The 19461-nt window shown below is 52.2% G+C and overlaps 1 protein-coding gene across 1 annotated transcript in view; it reads right to left on the reverse strand.

Annotated features, from left to right (window-relative positions):
• The window catches only part of CARM1 (coactivator associated arginine methyltransferase 1), a 50870-nt gene that overhangs the window by 4219 nt on the left and 27190 nt on the right, over positions 1-19461 (reverse strand). Inside the window, exons 8-16 of the mRNA XM_086871387.1 lie at positions 18184-18274; positions 16708-16789; positions 15210-15295; positions 14108-14197; positions 7993-8130; positions 3686-3775; positions 3482-3594; positions 3285-3362; positions 726-794 (exon numbers count right to left, since the gene is read on the reverse strand). Of these exons, the coding sequence (XP_086727513.1) occupies positions 726-794; positions 3285-3362; positions 3482-3594; positions 3686-3775; positions 7993-8130; positions 14108-14197; positions 15210-15295; positions 16708-16789; positions 18184-18274 (837 nt within the window). The remainder of the gene's footprint in view (positions 1-725; positions 795-3284; positions 3363-3481; positions 3595-3685; positions 3776-7992; positions 8131-14107; positions 14198-15209; positions 15296-16707; positions 16790-18183; positions 18275-19461) is intronic.

Consider the following 19461-nt stretch of genomic DNA (forward strand, 5'->3'; position numbering starts at 1 on the left):
GGGGTTATTTTGGGGAGGGGGTTATTTTGGGGAGGGTATTTGGGGGGGGTTATTTTGGGGAGGGGTTATTTTGGGGAGGGGGTTATTTTGGGGAGGGGGTATTTTGGGGAGGGGGGTATTTTGGGGAGGGGGTTATTTTGGGGAGGGGGTATTTTGGGGAGGGGGTATTTTGGGGAGGGGGGTATTTTGGGAGGGGGTATTTTGGGGGGGGGGGTTATTTTGGGGAGGGGTTATTTTGGGGGGGTTTATTTTGGGGGGGGTATTTTGGGGAGGGGGTTATTTTGGGGAGGGGGTTATTTTGGGGAGGGGGTTATTTTGGGGAGGGGGTATTTTGGGGAGGGGGGTATTTTGGAGAGGGGTTATTTTGGGGAGGGGGTTATTTTGGGGAGGGTTATTTTGGGGAGGGGGTTATTTTGGGGGAGGGGTATTTTGGGGAGGGGGTTATTTTGGGGAGGGGGTATTTTAGGGAGGGGGTATTTTGGGGGAGGGGGTATTTTGGGGGGGTTATTTTGGGGAAGGGGTATTTGGGGAGGGGTATTTGGGGAGGGGTTATTTTGGGGAGGGGGTTATTTTGGGGAGGGGGTTATTTTGGGGGAGGGGATTGGGGGGGGTTGGGGGGGGTATTTTGGGGAGGGGTTATTTTGGGGAGGGGGTATTTTGGGGAGGGGGTATTTTTGGGGAGGGGTTATTTTGGGGGAGGGGTTATTTTGGGGAGGGGTCTCCACCTTGCACGATGCCCGTGCTCATGATGGATCCCATCCTGGAGTGGGTGTGGTTGACGATGCCGGTGTTCGCTGCGGGGCGAGACCCCTTCCCAAATTAAAAAAACCCCCCCAAATCCCCCCAGACCCCTCCCCAAATTAAAAAAACCCCCTAAATGCCCCCAAAACCACCCCAAGACCCTCCCCAAATTAAAAAATCCCCCCAAATCCCCACCCAGACCATGAGAATGAGACCCCTCCCCAATTTAAAAACCCCCCAAGACCCCTCCCCAAATTAAAAAACCCCCCCAAAACCACCCCAAGACCCCTCCCCAAATTAAAAAGCCACCCCAAGACCCCTCCCCAAATTAAAAACCCCCCAAATCCCCACCCCAGACCATGAGAATGAGACCCCTCCCCAAATTAAAGACCCCCCCAAGACCCCTCCCCAAATTAAAAAACCCCCCCAAAACCACCCCAAGACCCCTCCCCAAATTAAAAAGCCACCCCAAGACCCCTCCCCAAATTAAAAACCCCCAAATCCCCACCCCAGACCATGAGAATGAGACCCCTCCCCAAATTAAAGACCCCCCAAGACCCCTCCCCAAATTAAAAACCCTCCGCCAAGACCCCTCCCCAAATTAAAACCACCCCCAAACCCCCCCAAGACCCTTCCCCAAATTAAAAAAAACCCCCAAAACCCCCCAAGACCCCTCCCCAAATTAAAAAACCCCCCAAATCCCCCCAAGACCCCTCCCCAAATTAAAAAACCCCGCCAAATCCCCATCCCACCCCCAAAACCACCCCCAAGACCCCTCCCCAAATTAAAAAAACCCCGCCAACCCCCCAAGACCCCTCCCCAAATTAAAAAACCCCCCCAAATCCCCACCCCAGACCATGAGAATGAGAATGAGACCCCTCCCCAAATTAAAAAACCCCCAAATCCCCCCCAGACCCCTCCCCAAATTAAAAAAAACCCCCCAAATCCCCCCAAGACCCCTCCCCAAATTAAAAAACCCCCCCAAATCCCCCCAAAACCACCCCAAGACCCCTCCCCAAATTAAAAAACCCCCCCAAATCTCCCCAAAACCACCCCAAGACCCCTCCCCAAATTAAAAAAACCCCCCTAATCCCCACCCCAGACCATGAGAATGAGCATGAGACCCCTCCCCAAATTAAAGACCCCCCCAAGACCCCTCCCCAAATTAAAAAACCCCCCTAAATCCCCCCAAACCCCTCCCCAAATTAAAAAAAAACCCCAAGACCCCTCCCCAAATTAAAAAAACCCCCAAAACCCCCCCAAGACCCCTCCCCGAATTAAAAAACCCCCCCAAGACACCTCCCAAAATTAAAAAAACCCCCTAAATCCCCCCAAAACCACCCCAAAACCCCTCCCCAAATTAAAGAACCCCCCCAATCCCCCCCAAGACCCCTCCCCAAATTAAAAAACCCCCCCAAGACACCTCCCAAAATTAAAAAACCCCCCCAAATCTCCCCAAAACCACCCCAAGACCCCTCCCCAAATTAAAAAACCCCCCCTAATCCCCACCCCAGACCATGAGAATGAGTATGAGACCCCTCCCCAAATTAAAAAACCCCCCCAAGACCCCTCCCCAAATTAAAAAACCCCCCTAAATCCCCCCAAACCCCTCCCCAAATTAAAAAAAAACCCCAAGACCCCTCCCCAAATTAAAAAAACCCCCAAACCCCCCCCAAGACCCCTCCCCGAATTAAAAAAACCCCCCAAGACACCTCCCAAAATTAAAAAACCCCCCCAAATCCCCTCAAAACCACCCCAAGACCCCTCCCCAAATTAAAAAAACCCCCCAAATCCCCCCAAAACCACCCCAAGACCCCTCCCCAAATTAAGAACCCCCCCAAATCCCCCCAAAACCACCCCAAGACCCCTCCCCAAATTAAGAAACCCCCCCAAGACCCCTCCCCAAATTAAAAAACCCCCCTAAATCCCCATCCCACCCCCCAAAACCACCCCAAGACCCCTCCCCAAATTAAAAAAAAACCCCAAATCCCCCCAAACCCCCCCCAAGACCCCTCCCCAAATTAAAAAACCCCCCCAAATCCCCCAAAACCACCCCAAGACCCCTCCCCAAATTAAAAAAAAACCCCAAATCCCCCCAAAACCACCCCAAGACCCCTCCCCAAATTAAAAAACCCCCGCAAGACCCCTCCCCAAATTAAAAAAACCCCCTAAATCCCCCCAAAACCACCCAAGACCCCTCCCCAAATTAAAAAAAAAACCCTAAATCCCCCCAAAACCACCCCAAAACCCCTCCCCAAATTAAAAAATCCCCCCAAATCCCCACCCCAGACCATGAGAATGAGAATGAGACCCTTCCCCAAATTAAAAAACCCCCCTAAATTCCCCCCAAACCCCCCCAAGACCCCTCCCCAAATTAAAAACACCCCCAAATCCCCATCCCATCCCCCCCAAATCCCCATCCCAGCCCCCAAAACCGCCCCAAGACCCCTCCCCAAATTAAAAAACCCCCCCAAGACCCCTCCCCAAATTAAAAAACCCCCCCGAGCCCCCTCCCCAAATTGAAGACCCCTCCCCAGACGCACCCAGGGGGATCAGGTTGTTGTGGCCCACGTTGGAGCCGCCGGCGATGACGCTGCTCAGGTCGTACGCCGCCGGCATCCCTGCGGTGGGGACCCCAATTTGGGGAGGGGGGCGGTTCAGAAAGGGGTCAAACCCCCCCCAAAAGGGGGGGAAAGACCCCCCCCAGACCCTCCCCCCAAAAAGCCCCCTCCCCACGCACCGGCCACGGCCATGCCCGTGCTCATGTTGTAGGCGCTGCCCGTGTTCCACATGTTCTCCGAGGGCGACGCGTAGTGAGAGCCGGGGGGGGGCGAGGGGGTCGTGCCCGTGTACCTGGGGGTGGGGAGGGGGCTGCAGTGGGTGGGGGGCGTCCCTGGGGGGGGGTCCTGACCCGTCCCCCCCGCCCCCAGCCCCCGGGATGTACCTGAAGAAGGGGTTCTTTAGGTCCAGCAGGTTGGAGGATTTGGAGCCCGTCTGGTCCACCTGGGCCACGATGCTGATGTCGTAGCTCTGTCTGGGGTGGGTGGGGGGCGGTGAGACCCCTCCCCAAAATAGCTGGGGGGGTTTGGGAGGGTTGTGGGACCCCCAAAGTGAGGCCCAGGGGGGTTTGGGGGGGTTCAAGGGGTCCCCAAAGGGGGTTGGGGGTTGGTTGGGGGTCAGGATGTTGATGTAAATCTGTCTGGGGTGGGTGGGGGGCGGTGAGACCCCTCCCCAAAATAGCTGGGGGGATGGGAGACCCCCAAAGTGGGGATGGGAGACCCCCAAAGTGCAGCCCAGGGGGGGTTTGGGGGGGTTCAAGGGGTCCCCAAAGGGGGTTGGGGGTTGGTTGGGGGTCAGGATGTTGATGTAAATCTGTCTGGGGAGGGTGGGGGGTGGTGAGACCCCTCCCCAAAATAGCTGGGGGGACGGGAGACCCCCAAAGTGGGGATGGGAGACCCCCAAAGTGGGGATGGGAGACCCCCAAAGTGGGGTTGTGGGACCCCCAAAGTGTAGCCCAGGGGGGTTTGGGGGGGTTCAAGGGGTCTCCAAAGGGGGTTGGGGGTTGGTTGGGGGTCAGGATGTTGATGTAAATCTGTCTGGGGTGGGTGGGGGGCGGTGAGACCCCTCCCCAAAATAGCTGGGGGGATGGGAGACCCCCAAAGTGGGGATGGGAGACCCCCATAGTGCAGCCCAGGGGGGTTCAAGGGGTCCCCAAAGGGGGTTGGGGGTCAGGATGTTGATGTAAATCTGTCTGGGGTGGGGGGGGGGCGGTGAGACCCCTCCCCAAAATAGCTGGGGGGATGGGAGACCCCCAAAGTGGGGATGGGAGACCCCCAAAGTGCAGCCCAGGGGGGTTTGGGGGGCTTAAAGGGGTCCCCAAAAGGGGTTGGGGGTTGTGATGCTGATGTAAATCTGTCTGGGGAGGGTGGGGGGCGGTGAGACCCCTCCCCAAAATAGCTGGGGGGACGGGAGACCCCCAAAGTGGGGATGGGAGACCCCCAAAGTGCAGCCCAGGGGGGTTCAAGGGGGTTCAAGGGGTCCCCAAAAGGGGTTGGGGGTCAGGATGTTGATGTAAATCTGTCTGGGGAGGGTGGGGGGTGGTGAGACCCCTCCCCAAAATAGCTGGGGGGTGGGAGACCCCCAAAGTGGGGACGGGAGACCCCCAAAGTGGGGATGGGAGACCCCCAAAGTGGGGATGGGAGACCCCCAAAGTGGGGATGGGAGACCCCCAAAGTGGGGATGGGAGACCCCAAAGTGGGGTTGTGGGACCCCCAAAGTGCAGCCCAGGGGGGTTCAAGGGGTCCCCAAAAGGGGTTGGGGGTCAGGATGCTGATGTAAATCTGTCTGGGGTGGGTGGGGGGCGGTGAGACCCCTCCCCAAAATAGCTGGGGGGGATGGGAGACCCCCAAAGTGGGGATGGGAGACCCCAAAGTGGGGATGGGAGACCCCAAAGTGAGGCCCAGGGGGGGTTTGGGGGGGTTCAAGGGGTCCCCAAAAGGGGTTGGGGGTCAGGATGTTGATGTAAATCTGTCTGGGGTGGGTGGGGGGCGGTGAGACCCCTCCCCAAAATAGCTGGGGGGGTGGGAGACCCCCAAAGTGGGGACGGGAGACCCCCAAAGTGGGGATGGGAGACCCCCAAAGTGCAGCCCAGGGGGGTTTGGGGGGCTTAAAGGGGTCCCCAAAAGGGGTTGGGGGTTGTGATGCTGATGTAAATCTGTCTGGGGTGGGTGGGGGGCGGTGAGACCCCTCCCCAAAATAGCTGGGGGGGTTTGGGAGGGTTGTGGGACCCCCAAAGTGAGGCCCAGGGGGGTTTGGGGGGGTTCAAGGGGTCCCCAAAGGGGGTTGGGGGTCGGTTGGGGGTCAGGATGCTGATGTAAATCTGTCTGGGGTGGGTGGGGGGCGGTGAGACCCCTCCCCAAAATAGCTGGGGGGGTTTGGGAGGGTTGTGGGACCCCCAAAGTGAGGCCCAGGGGGGTTTGGGGGGGTTCAAGGGGTCCCCAAAGGGGGTTGGGGGTTGGGTAACCCCTGCCCCTCCCCCCACCAGGATCAGCAGCTGGGTCAGGGTTGGGCCCCTCCCCCACCCCGAGCTAAAAATAGACCCCAAAAATGGGACAGGGACCCCCCCATACCCCAAAAATGGGACAGACCCCCCCCCTCACCCCAAAACTGGGACAGACCCCCCCATCCCCAACCCCAAAACTGGGACAGGGACCCCCCCCCACCCCAAAACTGGGACAGACCCCCCATCCCCCACCCCAAAACTGGGACAGGGACCCCCCCCCAATCCCAAACTGGGACAGGGACCCCCCCCTCACCCCAAAACTGGGACAGACCCCCCCCATACCCCACCCCAAAACTGGGACAGACCCCCCCCCCTCACCCCAAACTGGGACAGGGACCCCCATCCCCCACCCCAAAACTGGGACAGACCCCCCCCTCACCCCAAAAATGGGACAGGACCCCCCCCCTCACCCCAAAAATGGGACAGGACCCCCCCTCACCCCAAAAATGGGACAGGGACCCCCCCTCACCCCAAACTGGGGCAGACCCCCCCCCAATCCCAAACTGGGACAGGGACCCCCCCCCTCACCCCAAAACTGGGACAGGGACCCCCCCCCCCCTCACCCCAAAACTGGGACAGGGACCCCCCCCCCCCTCACCCCAAAACTGGGACAGATCCCCCCCATACCCCAAAAATAGGACAGACCCCCCCACAATCCCAAACTGGGACAGGGACCCCCCCCAACCCAAAACTGGGACAGGGACCCCCATCCCCCACCCCAAAACTGGGACAGGGACCCCCCCCCAACCCAAACTGGGGCACAGCCTGAACTGGGACACGGCTTGGGGGGGCTTGGGGACCCCCCCTGTGCCCCCCAACCCCCTCCAAGCCCCCCAAACCCCCCCAAGCCCCCCGAGCCCCCTCCCCGAGCCCCCCCAAGCCCCCCAGACCCCTCCCCAAGCCCCCCAAACCCCCCCAAGCCCCCCAAGCCCCCTCCCCGAGCCCCCCAAACCTCTCCCAGAGCCCCCAAAGCCCCCCAAACCCCCTCCCAGAGCCCCCAAACCCCCTCCAAACCCCTCAAACCCCTCCCAAACCCCCTCCCAGAGCCCCCCAAAGCCCCCCAAGCCTCCCGAGCCCCCTCCCCAAGCCACCCAAACCCTCCCTGCGCCCCCCAAGCCCCTCCCCAAACCCCTCAAACCCCTCCCAAACCCCCTCCCAGAGCCCCCCAAAGCCCCCCAGACCCCTCCCCGAGCCACCCAAACCCTCCCTGCGCCCCCCGAGCCCCCTCCCCGAGCCCCCCAAACCCCTCCCTGCGCCCCCCAAACCCCTCCCCAAACCCCTCAAACCCCTCCCAAACCCCCTCCCAGAGCCCCCCAAGCCCCCCGAGCCCCCTCCCCAAGCTCCCCAAAGCCCCCAAGCCCCCCCCCAAGCCCCCCGAGCCCCCTCCCCGAGCCTCCCAAACCTCTCCCAGAGCCCCCAAAGCCCCCCAAACCCCTCAAACCCCTCCCAAACCCCCCCCCAGACCCCTCCAAGCCCCCTAAGCCCCCCAAGCCCCCCCCAAGCCCCCCAAGCCCCCCCCAAGCCCCCCGAGCCCCCCAAACCCTCCCTAAACCCCTCAAACCCCTCCCCAAACCCCTCAAACCCCTCCCAAACCCCCTCCCCGAGGCCCCCAAAGCCCCCTGAGGCCCCTCCCCGAGCCCCCCAAACCCCCCTAAGCCCCCCGAGCCCCCTCCCCGAGCCCCCCAAACCCCTCCCCAAACCCTCAAACCCCTCCCAAACCCCCTCCCCGAGCCCCCCCAAGCCCCCCGAGCCCCCTCCCTGAGCCCCCCAAAGCCCCAGACCCCTCCCCGAGCCCCCCAAACCTCTCCCAGAGCCCCCAAAGCCCCCCAAACCCCCCCCCGAGCCCCCTCCCAGAGCCCCCCAAAGCCCCAGACCCCTCCCCGAGCTCCCCAAACCCCTCCCTGAGCACCCAAAGCCCCCCAAGCCCCCTCCCAAACCCCTCAAACCCCCCAAGCCCCCTCCCAGAGCCCCCCAAAGCCCCCCAGACCCCTCCCCGAGCCCCCCAAAGCCCCCCAGACCCCTCCCCAAGCCCCCAAAGCCCCCAAGCCCCCTCCCCAAGCCACCCAAACCCTCCCTGCGCCCCCCAAACCCCTCCCCAAACCCCTCAAACCCCTCCCAAACCCCCTCCCCGAGCCCCCCAAACCCCTCCCCAAGCCCCCCAAGCCCCCCCAAGCCCCCCGAGCCCCCACCTCTTGTTGGCGATGAGCAGGCAGGTTCCCGAGAGCGTGTCGCCGGCCTTGGCGAAGAGCGGCGACTGGAACAGGCAGCGCACCTGGTACCAGTGCGTCAGCGGCTCCGTGGGCGCCGTCGACAGCCACACCGTCATTCTGGGGGGGCTCTGGGGGTCACGGCCGGCTCCGGGACCCCCGAAAACCCCAAAAACACCCCCCAAAACCCCTAAAACACCCCAAAAATCCCATAAAACACCCCCAAAAACCCCCAAAATCACCCCAAAAACACCCCCAAAAACCCCAAAAACCACCCCAAAACCCCCAAATCACCCCCAAAATCCCCTAAAACACCCCCAAAATCCCCCAAAACACCCCCAAAATCCCACACCGTCATTCTGGGGGGGTTCTGGGGGTCACGGCCGGCTCCGGGACCCCCAAAAACCCCCCAAAACACCCCCAAAAACCCCCCAAAACACCCCCAAAAACCCCAAAAACACCCCCAAAACCCCTAAAACACCCCCAAAATCCCCTAAAACACCCCAAAAACACCCCCCAAAACCCCTAAAACACCCCAAAAATCCCATAAAATACCCCAAAAACACCCCCCAAAACACCCCCAAAACACCCCCAAAATCCCACACCGTCATTCTGGGGGGGCTCTGGGGGTCACGGCCGGCTCCGGGACCCCCAAAAACCCCCAAAAACACCCCCAAAAACCCCCAAAAACACCCCCAAAAACCCCCAAAAACACCCCCAAAAACCCCTAAAACACCCCAAAAACCCCTAAAACACCCCCAAAACCCCTAAAACACCCCAAAAATCCCATAAAACACCCCAAAAACACCCCCAAAAACACCCCCAAAATCCCACACCGTCATTCTGGGGGGGCTCTGGGGGTCACGGCCGGCTCCGGGACCCCCGAAAACCCCCAAAAACACCCCCCAAAAACCCCCAAATCACCCCCCAAAACCCCTAAAACACCCCAAAAACACCCCCAAAATCCCCTAAAACACCCCCAAAAACCCCAAAAACACCCCCCAAAACCCCTAAAACACCCCAAAAACACCTAAAACACCCCCAAAAACACCTCCAAAAACCCCCAAAACACCCCCCAAAACCCCTAAAACACCCCAAAAATCCCATAAAATACCCCAAAAACACCCCCCAAAACACCCCCAAAACACCCCCAAAATCCCACACCGTCATTCTGGGGGGGCTCTGGGGGTCACGGCCGGCCCCGGGACCCCCAAAAACCCCCAAAAACACCCCCAAAACCCCCAAAACAGCCCAAAAATCCCATAAAATACCCCAAAAACCCCCCAAAACCCCCCCAAAAACCCCTAAAAGACCCCCCAAAACCCCTAAAACACCCCAAAAATCCCATAAAACACCCCCAAAATCCCCTAAAACACCCCAAAAATCCCATAAAACACCCCAAAAACACCCCCAAAATCCCACACCGTCATTCTGGGGGGGCTCTGGGGGTCACGGCCGGCTCCGGGACCCCCAAAAACCCCAAAATCACCCCCAAAACCCCTAAAACACCCCCAAAATCCCACACCGTCATTCTGGGGGGGCTCTGGGGGTCACGGCTGGCTCCGGGACCCCCAAAAACCCCAAAAACACCCCCCAAAACCCCTAAAACACCCCAAAAATCCCATAAAATACCCCAAAAACCCCCCAAAACCCCCCCAAAAACCCCTAAAAGACCCCCCAAAACCCCTAAAACACCCCAAAAATCCCATAAAACACCCCAAAAACACCCCCAAAAACACCCCCAAAATCCCACACCGTCATTCTGGGGGGGCTCTGGGGGTCACGGCCAGCTCCGGGACCCCCAAAAACCCCAAAAACACCCCCAAAAACCCCCAAAACACCCCCAAAAATCCCATAAAACACCCCAAAAACACCCCCAAAATCCCCCGAAAAACCCCTAAAAGACCCCCCAAAACCCCTAAAACACCCCAAAAATCCCATAAAACACCCCCCAAAATCCCATAAAACACCCCCAAAATCCCACACCGTCATTCTGGGGGGGCTCTGGGGGTCACGGCCGGCTCCGGGACCCCCAAAAACCCCCAAAAACACCCCCAAAACCCCCAAAACACCCCAAAAATCCCATAAAATACCCCAAAAACACCCCCAAAACCCCTAAAACACCCCAAAAATCCCATAAAATACCCCAAAAACACCCCCCAAAACCCCCAAAACACCCCCAAAATCCCACACCGTCATTCTGGGGGGGTTCTGGGGGTCACGGCCGGCTCCGGCACCCCCGAAAACCCCCAAAAACACCCCCCAAAACCCCTAAAACACCCCAAAAACACCTAAAACACCCCAAAAAATCCCCCAAAAACACCTCCAAACACCCCCAAAATCCCACACCGTCATTCTGGGGGGGCTCTGGGGGTCACGGCCGGCTCCGGGACCCCCAAAAACCCCAAAATCACCCCCAAAACCCCTAAAACACCCCAAAAATCCCATAAAACACCCCAAAAACACCCCCCAAAACCCCTAAAACACCCGGAATCTCACATGGAGCCGATGAAGGCCACGTCGAACCAGAAGGCCAGGCCGTGCACCAAACACACCCAAACACACCCCAAAAACACCCCAAAAACACCCCAAAACACCCCAAAACACCCCAAAAACACCTGAAACCACCCCAAAATCCCGCTCAGAACACCCAAACACACTCAGAACACCCCAAACACCCCAAAAACACCCAAAACACCCCAAAGCTCACATGGAGCCGATGAAGGCCACGTCGAACCAGAAGGCCAGGCCGTGCACCAAACACACCCAAACACACCCCAAAAACACCCCAAAAACACCCCAAAAACACCTGAAACCAGCCCAAAATCCCGCTCAGAACACCCAAACACCCCAAAAACACCCAGAACACCCCAAAAACACCCGAAGAACACCCCAAAGCTCACATGGAGCCGATGAAGGCCACGTCGAACCAGAAGGCCAGGCCGTGCACCGAACACACCCAAAAACACCCCAAAAACACCCCAAAAACACCCCAAGAACACCCAAAACCACCCCAAAACACCCCAAAAACACCCCAAAAACACCTGAAACCACCCCAAAATCCCGCTCAGAACACCCAAACACCCCAAAAACACCCGAAGAACACCCGGAATCTCACATGGAGCCGATGAAGGCCACGTAGAACCAGAAGGCCAGGCCGTGCACCAAACACACCCAAACGCACCCCAAAAACACCCCAAAAACACCCCAAAAACACCCCAAAATCCCGCTCAGAACACCCAAACACCCCAAAAACACCCGAAATACACCCCAAAAACACCCCAAAGCTCACATGGAGCCGATGAAGGCCACGTCGAACCAGAAGGCCAGGCCGTGCACCAAACACACCCAAACACACCCCAAAAACACCCCAAAAACACCCCAAAAACACCTGAAACCACCCCAAAATCCCGCTCAGAACACCCAAACACACTCAGAACACCCAGAACACCCCAAAAACACCCAAAACACCCCAAAAACACCCGAATCTCACATGGAGCCGATGAAGGCCACGTCGAACCAGAAGGCCAGGCCGTGCACCAAACACACCCAAACACACCCCAAAAACACCCCAAAAACACCCCAAAAACACCCCAAAAACACCCCAAAACACCTGAAACCACCCCAAAATCCCGCTCAGAACACCCAAACACCCCAAAAACACCCGAAGAACACCCCAAAAACAGCCGGAATCTCACATGGAGCCGATGAAGGCCACGTCGAACCAGAAGGCCAGGCCGTGCACCGAACACACCCAAACACACCCCAAAAACACCCCAAAAACACCCAAAAACACCCCAAAAACACCCCAAAAACACCTGAAACCACCCCAAAATCCCGCTCAGAACACCCCAAACACCCCAAAAACACCCAAAACACCCCAAAAACACCCGAAGAACACCCGGAATCTCACATGGAGCCGATGAAGGCCACGTCGAACCAGAAGGCCAGGCTGTGCACTGAACACACCCAAACACACCCAAAAACACCCCAAAAACACCCCAAAAACACCCCAAAAACACCCAAAAACACCCCAAAAACACCTGAAACCACCCCAAAATCCCGCTCAGAACACCCAAACACCCCAAAAACACCCAAAACACCCCCAAAACAGCCGGAATCTCACATGGAGCCGATGAAGGCCACGTCGAACCAGAAGGCCAGGCCGTGCACCAAACACACCCAAAAACACCCAAACACACCCCAAAAACACCCCAAAAACACTCAAAAACACCCCAAAATCCCACTCAGAACACCCAGAACACCCCAAAAACACCCGAATCTCACATGGAGCCGATGAAGGCCACGTCGAACCAGAAGGCCAGGCCGTGCACCAAACACACCCAAACACACCCCAAAAACACCCCAAAACACCCAAAAACACCCCAAAAACACCCCAAACACACCCCAAAAACACCCCAAAAACACCCCAAAATTTCACTTAGAACACCCAAACACACTCAGAACACCCAGAACACCCCAAAAACACCCCAAAAACACCCGAATCTCACATGGAGCCGATGAAGGCCACGTCGAACCAGAAGGCCAGGCCGTGCACCAAACACACCCAAACACACCCCAAACACACCCCAAAAACACCCCAAAAACACCCAAAAACACCCCAAAAACACCCCAAAATTTCGCTCAGAACACCCAAACACCCCAAAAACACCCGAAAACACCCCAAAAACAGCCGGAATCTCACATGGAGCCGATGAAGGCCACGTCGAACCAGAAGGCCAGGCCGTGCACCGAACACACCCAAACACACCCCAAAAACACCCCAAAAACACCCAAAAACACCCCAAAAACACCTGAAACCACCCCAAAATCCCGCTCAGAACACCCAAAACACCCGAAAACACCCGAAAACACCCGAAGAACACCCGGAATCTCACATGGAGCCGATGAAGGCCACGTCGAACCAGAAGGCCAGGCCGTGCACCGAACACACCCAAACACACCCCAAAAACACCCCAAAAACACCTGAAACCACCCCAAAATCCCGCTCAGAACACCCAAAAACCCCCAAAACACCCCAAAACACCCCAAAAACACCCGAAGAACACCCGGAATCTCACATGGAGCCGATGAAGGCCACGTCGAACCAGAAGGCCAGGCCGTGCACCGAACACACCCAAACACACCCCAAAAACACCCCAAAAACACCCAAAAACACCCCAAAAACACCCCAAAACACCTGAAACCACCCCAAAATCCCGCTCAGAACACCCAAAACACCCCAAAACACCCAAAACACCCCAAAAACAGCTGGAATCTCACATGGAGCCAATGAAGGCCACGTCGAACCAGAAGGCCAGGCCGTGCACCAAACACACCCAAACACACCCCAAAAACACCCCAAAAACACCCCAAAAACACCCCAAAAACACCTGAAACCACCCCAAAATCCCACTCAGAACACCCAAACACACTCAGAACACCCAGAACACCCCAAAAACACCCGAAGAACACCCGGAATCTCACATGGAGCCGATGAAGGCCACGTCGAACCAGAAGGCCAGGCCGTGCACCGAACACACCCAAACACACCCCAAAAACACCCCAAAAACACCCCAAAAACACCCCAAAACACCCCAAAAACACCTGAAACCACCCCAAAAACACCCCAAAATCCCGCTCAGAACACCCAAACACCCCAAAACACCCGAAAACACCCGAAGAACAGCCGGAATCTCACATGGAGTCGATGAAGGCCACGTCAAACCAGAAGGCCAGGCCGTGCACCGAACACACCCAAACACACCCCAAAAACACCCCAAAAACACCCCAAAACACCCCAAAAACACCCAAAAACACCCCAAAATCCCGCTCAGAACACGCAAACACACTCAGAACACCCAGAACACCCCAAAAACACCCGAAGAACACCCCAAAGCTCACATGGAGCCGATGAAGGCCACGTCGAACCAGAAGGCCAGGCCGTGCACCCAACACACCCAAACACACCCAAACACACCCCAAAAACACCCCAAAAACACCCAAAAACACCCCAAAAACACCCCAAAAACACCCCAAAATCCCGCTCAGAACACCCAAACACCCCAAAAACACCCCAAAAACACCCGAATCTCACATGGAGCCGATGAAGGCCACGTCGAACCAGAAGGCCAGGCCGTGCACCAGCCCCGAGTGCAGCATGTGGAACTTGAAGGGGATTTCTATCCTGGGGAGGAAATGGAATAATTAATTAGGGATAATAGGAATAATAATAGGAATAATAGTAATAATAGTAATAATAATAGTAATAAGTGTAATAATAATAATAATGATAATAATGATTATAATGATAATAATAGTAGTATTGATAATAATAAAAATAGTAATAATAATAATAATAATAAAAAATATATAATAAAATAATAATAATAATAATAAAAATAGTAATAATAGCAATAATAATAGTAATAATAACAATAACAATAACAGTAATTGTAACAGTAATAATAATGATAGTAATAATAATAGTAATAATGATAACGGCAATAATAACAATAAGAAAAATAATAATAACAATAATAATAATAGTAGTATTAGTAATAAGGGTAATAATAATAATAATAATCATAATAATAAAAAAAATAATAATAATAATAATAATATTAGTAATAATAAAATTCGTAATTATAATAGTAATAATAATAGTAAAAATAATAATAACAATAACAGTAATAATAATAGTACTAATAGCAATAGTAATAATAACAGTTATAATGACAAAGACAATAATAACAATAATATTAAAAGTAATAATATCAGTAATAATAATAATAACAATAACAATAACAGTAATAATAACAGTAATGATAATAATAAAAATAATAGTAATAACAATTATAACAATAATAATAACAATAACAGTAATAATAATAGCAATGATAATAATAAAAATAATAGTAATAATAAAATAATAACAATAATAACAATAACAATAACAACGACAATAATAAAAATAATAATAATAATAAATAATAAATAATAATAATGGCAATAATAATAATAATAATAATAATAATAATAATAATGGCAATAATAATAATAATATAAAAATAATAAAAATAATGAAATAATAATAATAATAATAATAATAATAATATTAATATAAAAATAATAATAATAATAATACTGATAAATAGTGAAATTTGGGGGTGATTTGGGATGTGAAGCCCCCTCCCCACCTGTGCAGGTCGCCCTCCTTGGCCTCCAGGAAGTTGACGGTGTATTTAACAGATTTGGCCATCAGAATCCGGATATCAAACGTGTCCTGAGGGACAGGGGGGATCAAAGATAATTAATTAATAGAATAATTAATTAATTAATTAATTAAATAAATAATTCTGAAATTATTAAAATTATTAAATTAAATTTAATAATAAAATTTATATAATAATAATATTATATAATTTATATAATAGTAATAATATATAATAATATTATTAAATTAAAATTATTAAATTAAAATTATTAAATTAAAATTATTAAATTAAATTTGATAATAAAATTTATATAATAATAATATTATATAATTTATATAATAGTAATAATATATAATAATAAAATTATTAAATTAAAATTATTCAATTAAAATTATTCAATTAAAATTAGCTAAGTAATAATAAATAATAATAAGTAAAAATAGAAATAAAAGTAGGAAATAAATTCAAAAATTGGAATAATAAATAATAATGGATAAGAAAAATAGTGACATGTAATAGTAAATAATAATATGTAATAAATAAAACTAATAAAATGAATAAAAACAAGCCATAATAAATAAAATAAAAAAAATAATAAAAATAGTAATAATAAATAAAATAAGAGAAATAATAAATAATAATAAACAAAATAATAACAGTAAAAATAGCAATAATAAATAATGAAAGAAAAAAATAGAATGAACCGAAAAATAAAATAATAAATAAAATAATAAAAATAATAAATAATAATAAATGATAATAAAAATAGTAATAACAAATCATAAGAAAAGAATAAAAAGAAATAAAATAATAATAAAATTATAAAAATAATAATAACAATAAAAATAATAACAAATTATAATGAATAACAATAAATAATAAATAAAATTAGTAAAAAATAATAAAAAGAAATATAAATAATAATAAAAATAATAATAAAAATAATAATAAAAATAATAATAAAAATAATGAAACTTAATAAGAATTAGTAATAATAAAAAATATATAATAATAAATAAAAAATGGAAATTAATGATAAAAATAATAAAGATAATAAAAACCAAAAGTAAAAATAAATAGTAATAAATAAAATATATAAAATGACAAGCAATAATAATTATTATAATAAATTAATAATAAAAATAAAAGATTAAATAAAGACAATAAAAATAAAAAATAAAAAATAAAAAATAATAAAAATAAAAGATTAAATAAAGACGATAAAAATAAAAAATAAAAAGCAATAAAAATAATAAAAATAATAAAAAATAGAACGAATAATAAATAATAAATATAATTTAAATAATTAAAATAACAATAAAAAAATAATAAATTAATCAAAATAAATAATTAAAAATCATTAATAAAAAATAATAAAAATAAAAATTAAATGATACAAAATTGGGGTGGGTTTGGGACCCCCCTGGTTCACCCAAATCCCCCCAAAAAAGGGTCCTGGGACCCCCCAGGGGTCTCTCACCACCACGGGCTGCCGGAAATATTCGTCCACGGCGGCGCCGCGCAGCGCCGAGAGATCGACGCCGTGGAAGGAGGGCTGGTACCTGGGGAAAATGGGAATTGGGGTTTTTTGGGGGATTTGGGGGATTTTGGGGATTTTTTTGGGGATTTTTGGGGATTTTTGGGGATTTTTTGGGGGGTTTTTTGGGATTTTTTGGGGATTTTTTGGGATTTTTTTGGGATTTTTTTGGAATTTTTTGGGGATTTTTTGGGATTTTTGGGGATTTTTTGGGGTTTTTTTGGATTTTTTTGGGATTTTTTTTGGGATTTTTCGGGATTTTTTGGGGATTTTTTGGGGATTTTTTGGGATTTTGTGGGGGATTTTTTGGGGATTTTTTTGGATTTTTGGGGGATTTTTTTGGGGATTTTTTTGGGATTTTTTTTTTTTTTTGTGGATTTTTTGGGGATTTTTTGGGGATTTTTTTCGGGGTTTTTTGGGATTTTTTGGGATTTTTTGGGGGATTTTTTGGATTTTTTTGGGATTTTTATGGGATTTTTTTGGATTTTTCTGGGGATTTTTATGGGATTTTTTGGGGATTTTTTGGGATTTTTTTGGGGGGGATTTTTTGGGGGATTTTTTGGATTTTTTTGGGGATGTTTTGGGGATTTTTTGGGGATTTTTTGGGATTTTTTGGGATTTTTTTGGGATTTTTGAGGCTGAGAACAGGACCGGGAATGGGAACGAACGGAAATGGGGCCTGGGAATGGGAAAAGGGAAAAAGAACTGGGAACAGGAACTGGGAACTGGGACTGGGAACTGGGATTGGGAACTGGGACTGGGAACTGGGATTGGGAACTGGGAACTGGGAACAGGAACAGGAACAGGAACAGGAACTGGGAACGGGAACTGGGACAGGAACAGGATCAAGGATCAGGATCAGGATCAGGGATCAGGATCAGGGATCAGGATCAAGGATCAGGATTGGGATCAGGGATCAGGATCAGGATCAGGATCAGGACCAGGATCAGGGATCGGGATCTGGGATGGGGATCAGGGATCTGGGATCAGGGATCAGGATCAGGATCAGGATCTGGGATCAGGATCAGGGATCGGGATCTGGGATCAGGATCAGGATCAGGATCTGGGATCAGGATCAGGATCAGGATCTGGGATCAGGATCAGGGATCGGGATCTGGGATGGGGATCAGGGATCTGGGATCAGGGATCAGGATCAGGATCAGGATCTGGGATCAGGGATTGGGATCGGGATCTGGGATCAGGGATCAGGATCAGGGATCTGGGATCAGGATCAGGGATCAGGATCAGGGATCAGGGATCAGGATCAGGGATGGGGATCAGGGATCAGGGATCAGGATCAGGATCAGGGATCAGGATCTGAGATCTGGGATCTGGGATCTGGGATCAGGATCAGGGATCAGGGATCAGGGATCAGGATCAGGGATCAGGGATGGGGATCTGGGATCTGGGACCCCTCACCAGAAGTTGGCCTTGGTGAACTGCTCCATGTAGAGCTGCTCGTCCGTGAAGGGCGCCAGGTGCACGTCCCCGATGGTGGGGAACATGTTCCCTGAAATGGGGAGGGGGCACGGCTGGGGCCGGCCCGGGGGTCCTGCTGCTCCCACAGACCCCCGGGGACACCCGGGGACACCCGGGGACACCCTGGGGACACCCTGGGGACACCCTGGGGACACCCTGAGACCCCCTGGGGACACCCGGGGACACCCTGGGGACACCCTGGGGACACCCTGGGGACACCCAGAGACCCCCGGGGACACCCTGAGACACCCGGGAACCCCCACAGACCCCCAGGGACACCCAGGGACACCCAGGGGACAGCCTGAGACCCCCCGGGGACACCCAGGGACACCCTGAGACCCCTGGGAACACACGGGGACACCCTGAGACCCCCTGGGGACACCCTGAGACCCCTGGGGACACCCTGAGACCCCCCGGGGACACCCTGGGGACACCCTGGGGACACCCAGGGACACCCTGAGACCCCCCAGACTGCCCTGAGACCCCCTGGGGACACCCAGAGACCCCCCAGACCACCCTGGGGACACCCTGGGGACACCCTGAGACCCCTGGGGACACCTGGGGACACCCTGGGGACACCCAGAGACCCCCTGGAGACACCTGGGGACACCCAGGGACAGCCTGGGGACACCCTGAGACCCCCTGGGGACACCCTGGGGACACCCAGGGACACCCTGAGACCCCCCAGACTGCCCTGAGACCACCCTGAGACCCCCGGGAACCCCCACAGACCCCTGGGGACACCCTGGGGACACCCTGAGACCCCCGGGGACACCTGGGGACACCCTGAGACCCCCGGGGACACCTGGGGACACACTGAGACCCCCCAGACAGCCCTGAGACCACCCTGAGACCCCCGGGGACACCCTGAGACCCCCTGGGGACACCCTGGGGACACCCTGAACTCCTTGAGGACCCCCAAGGAACCCCAGAGCCCCCCAAAGACCCCCCAAGGAACCCCCAGACCCCCCGAGGACCCCCCAGGACCCCCCCAAATCCCCTCCAGGACCCCCCAGCCCCCCCAGAGACCCCCAAGGACCCCCCCAAACCCCCCAAGAGCCCCCCAAGGAACCCCCAAATCCCCCCAGCCCCCCCAAATCCCCCCAAGGACCCCCCAAACCCCCCCAAGGACCCCCCCAAACCCCCCCCCAAATCCCCCCAGGACCCCCCAAAGACCCCCAAAGACCCCCCCAAATCCCCCCCAGACCCCCCCCAAGG

This window comes from Cyanistes caeruleus, chromosome 35 (genome assembly GCF_971803275.1).
Source record: "Cyanistes caeruleus chromosome 35, bCyaCae1.hap1.1, whole genome shotgun sequence".
Taxonomy (NCBI): domain Eukaryota; kingdom Metazoa; phylum Chordata; class Aves; order Passeriformes; family Paridae; genus Cyanistes; species Cyanistes caeruleus.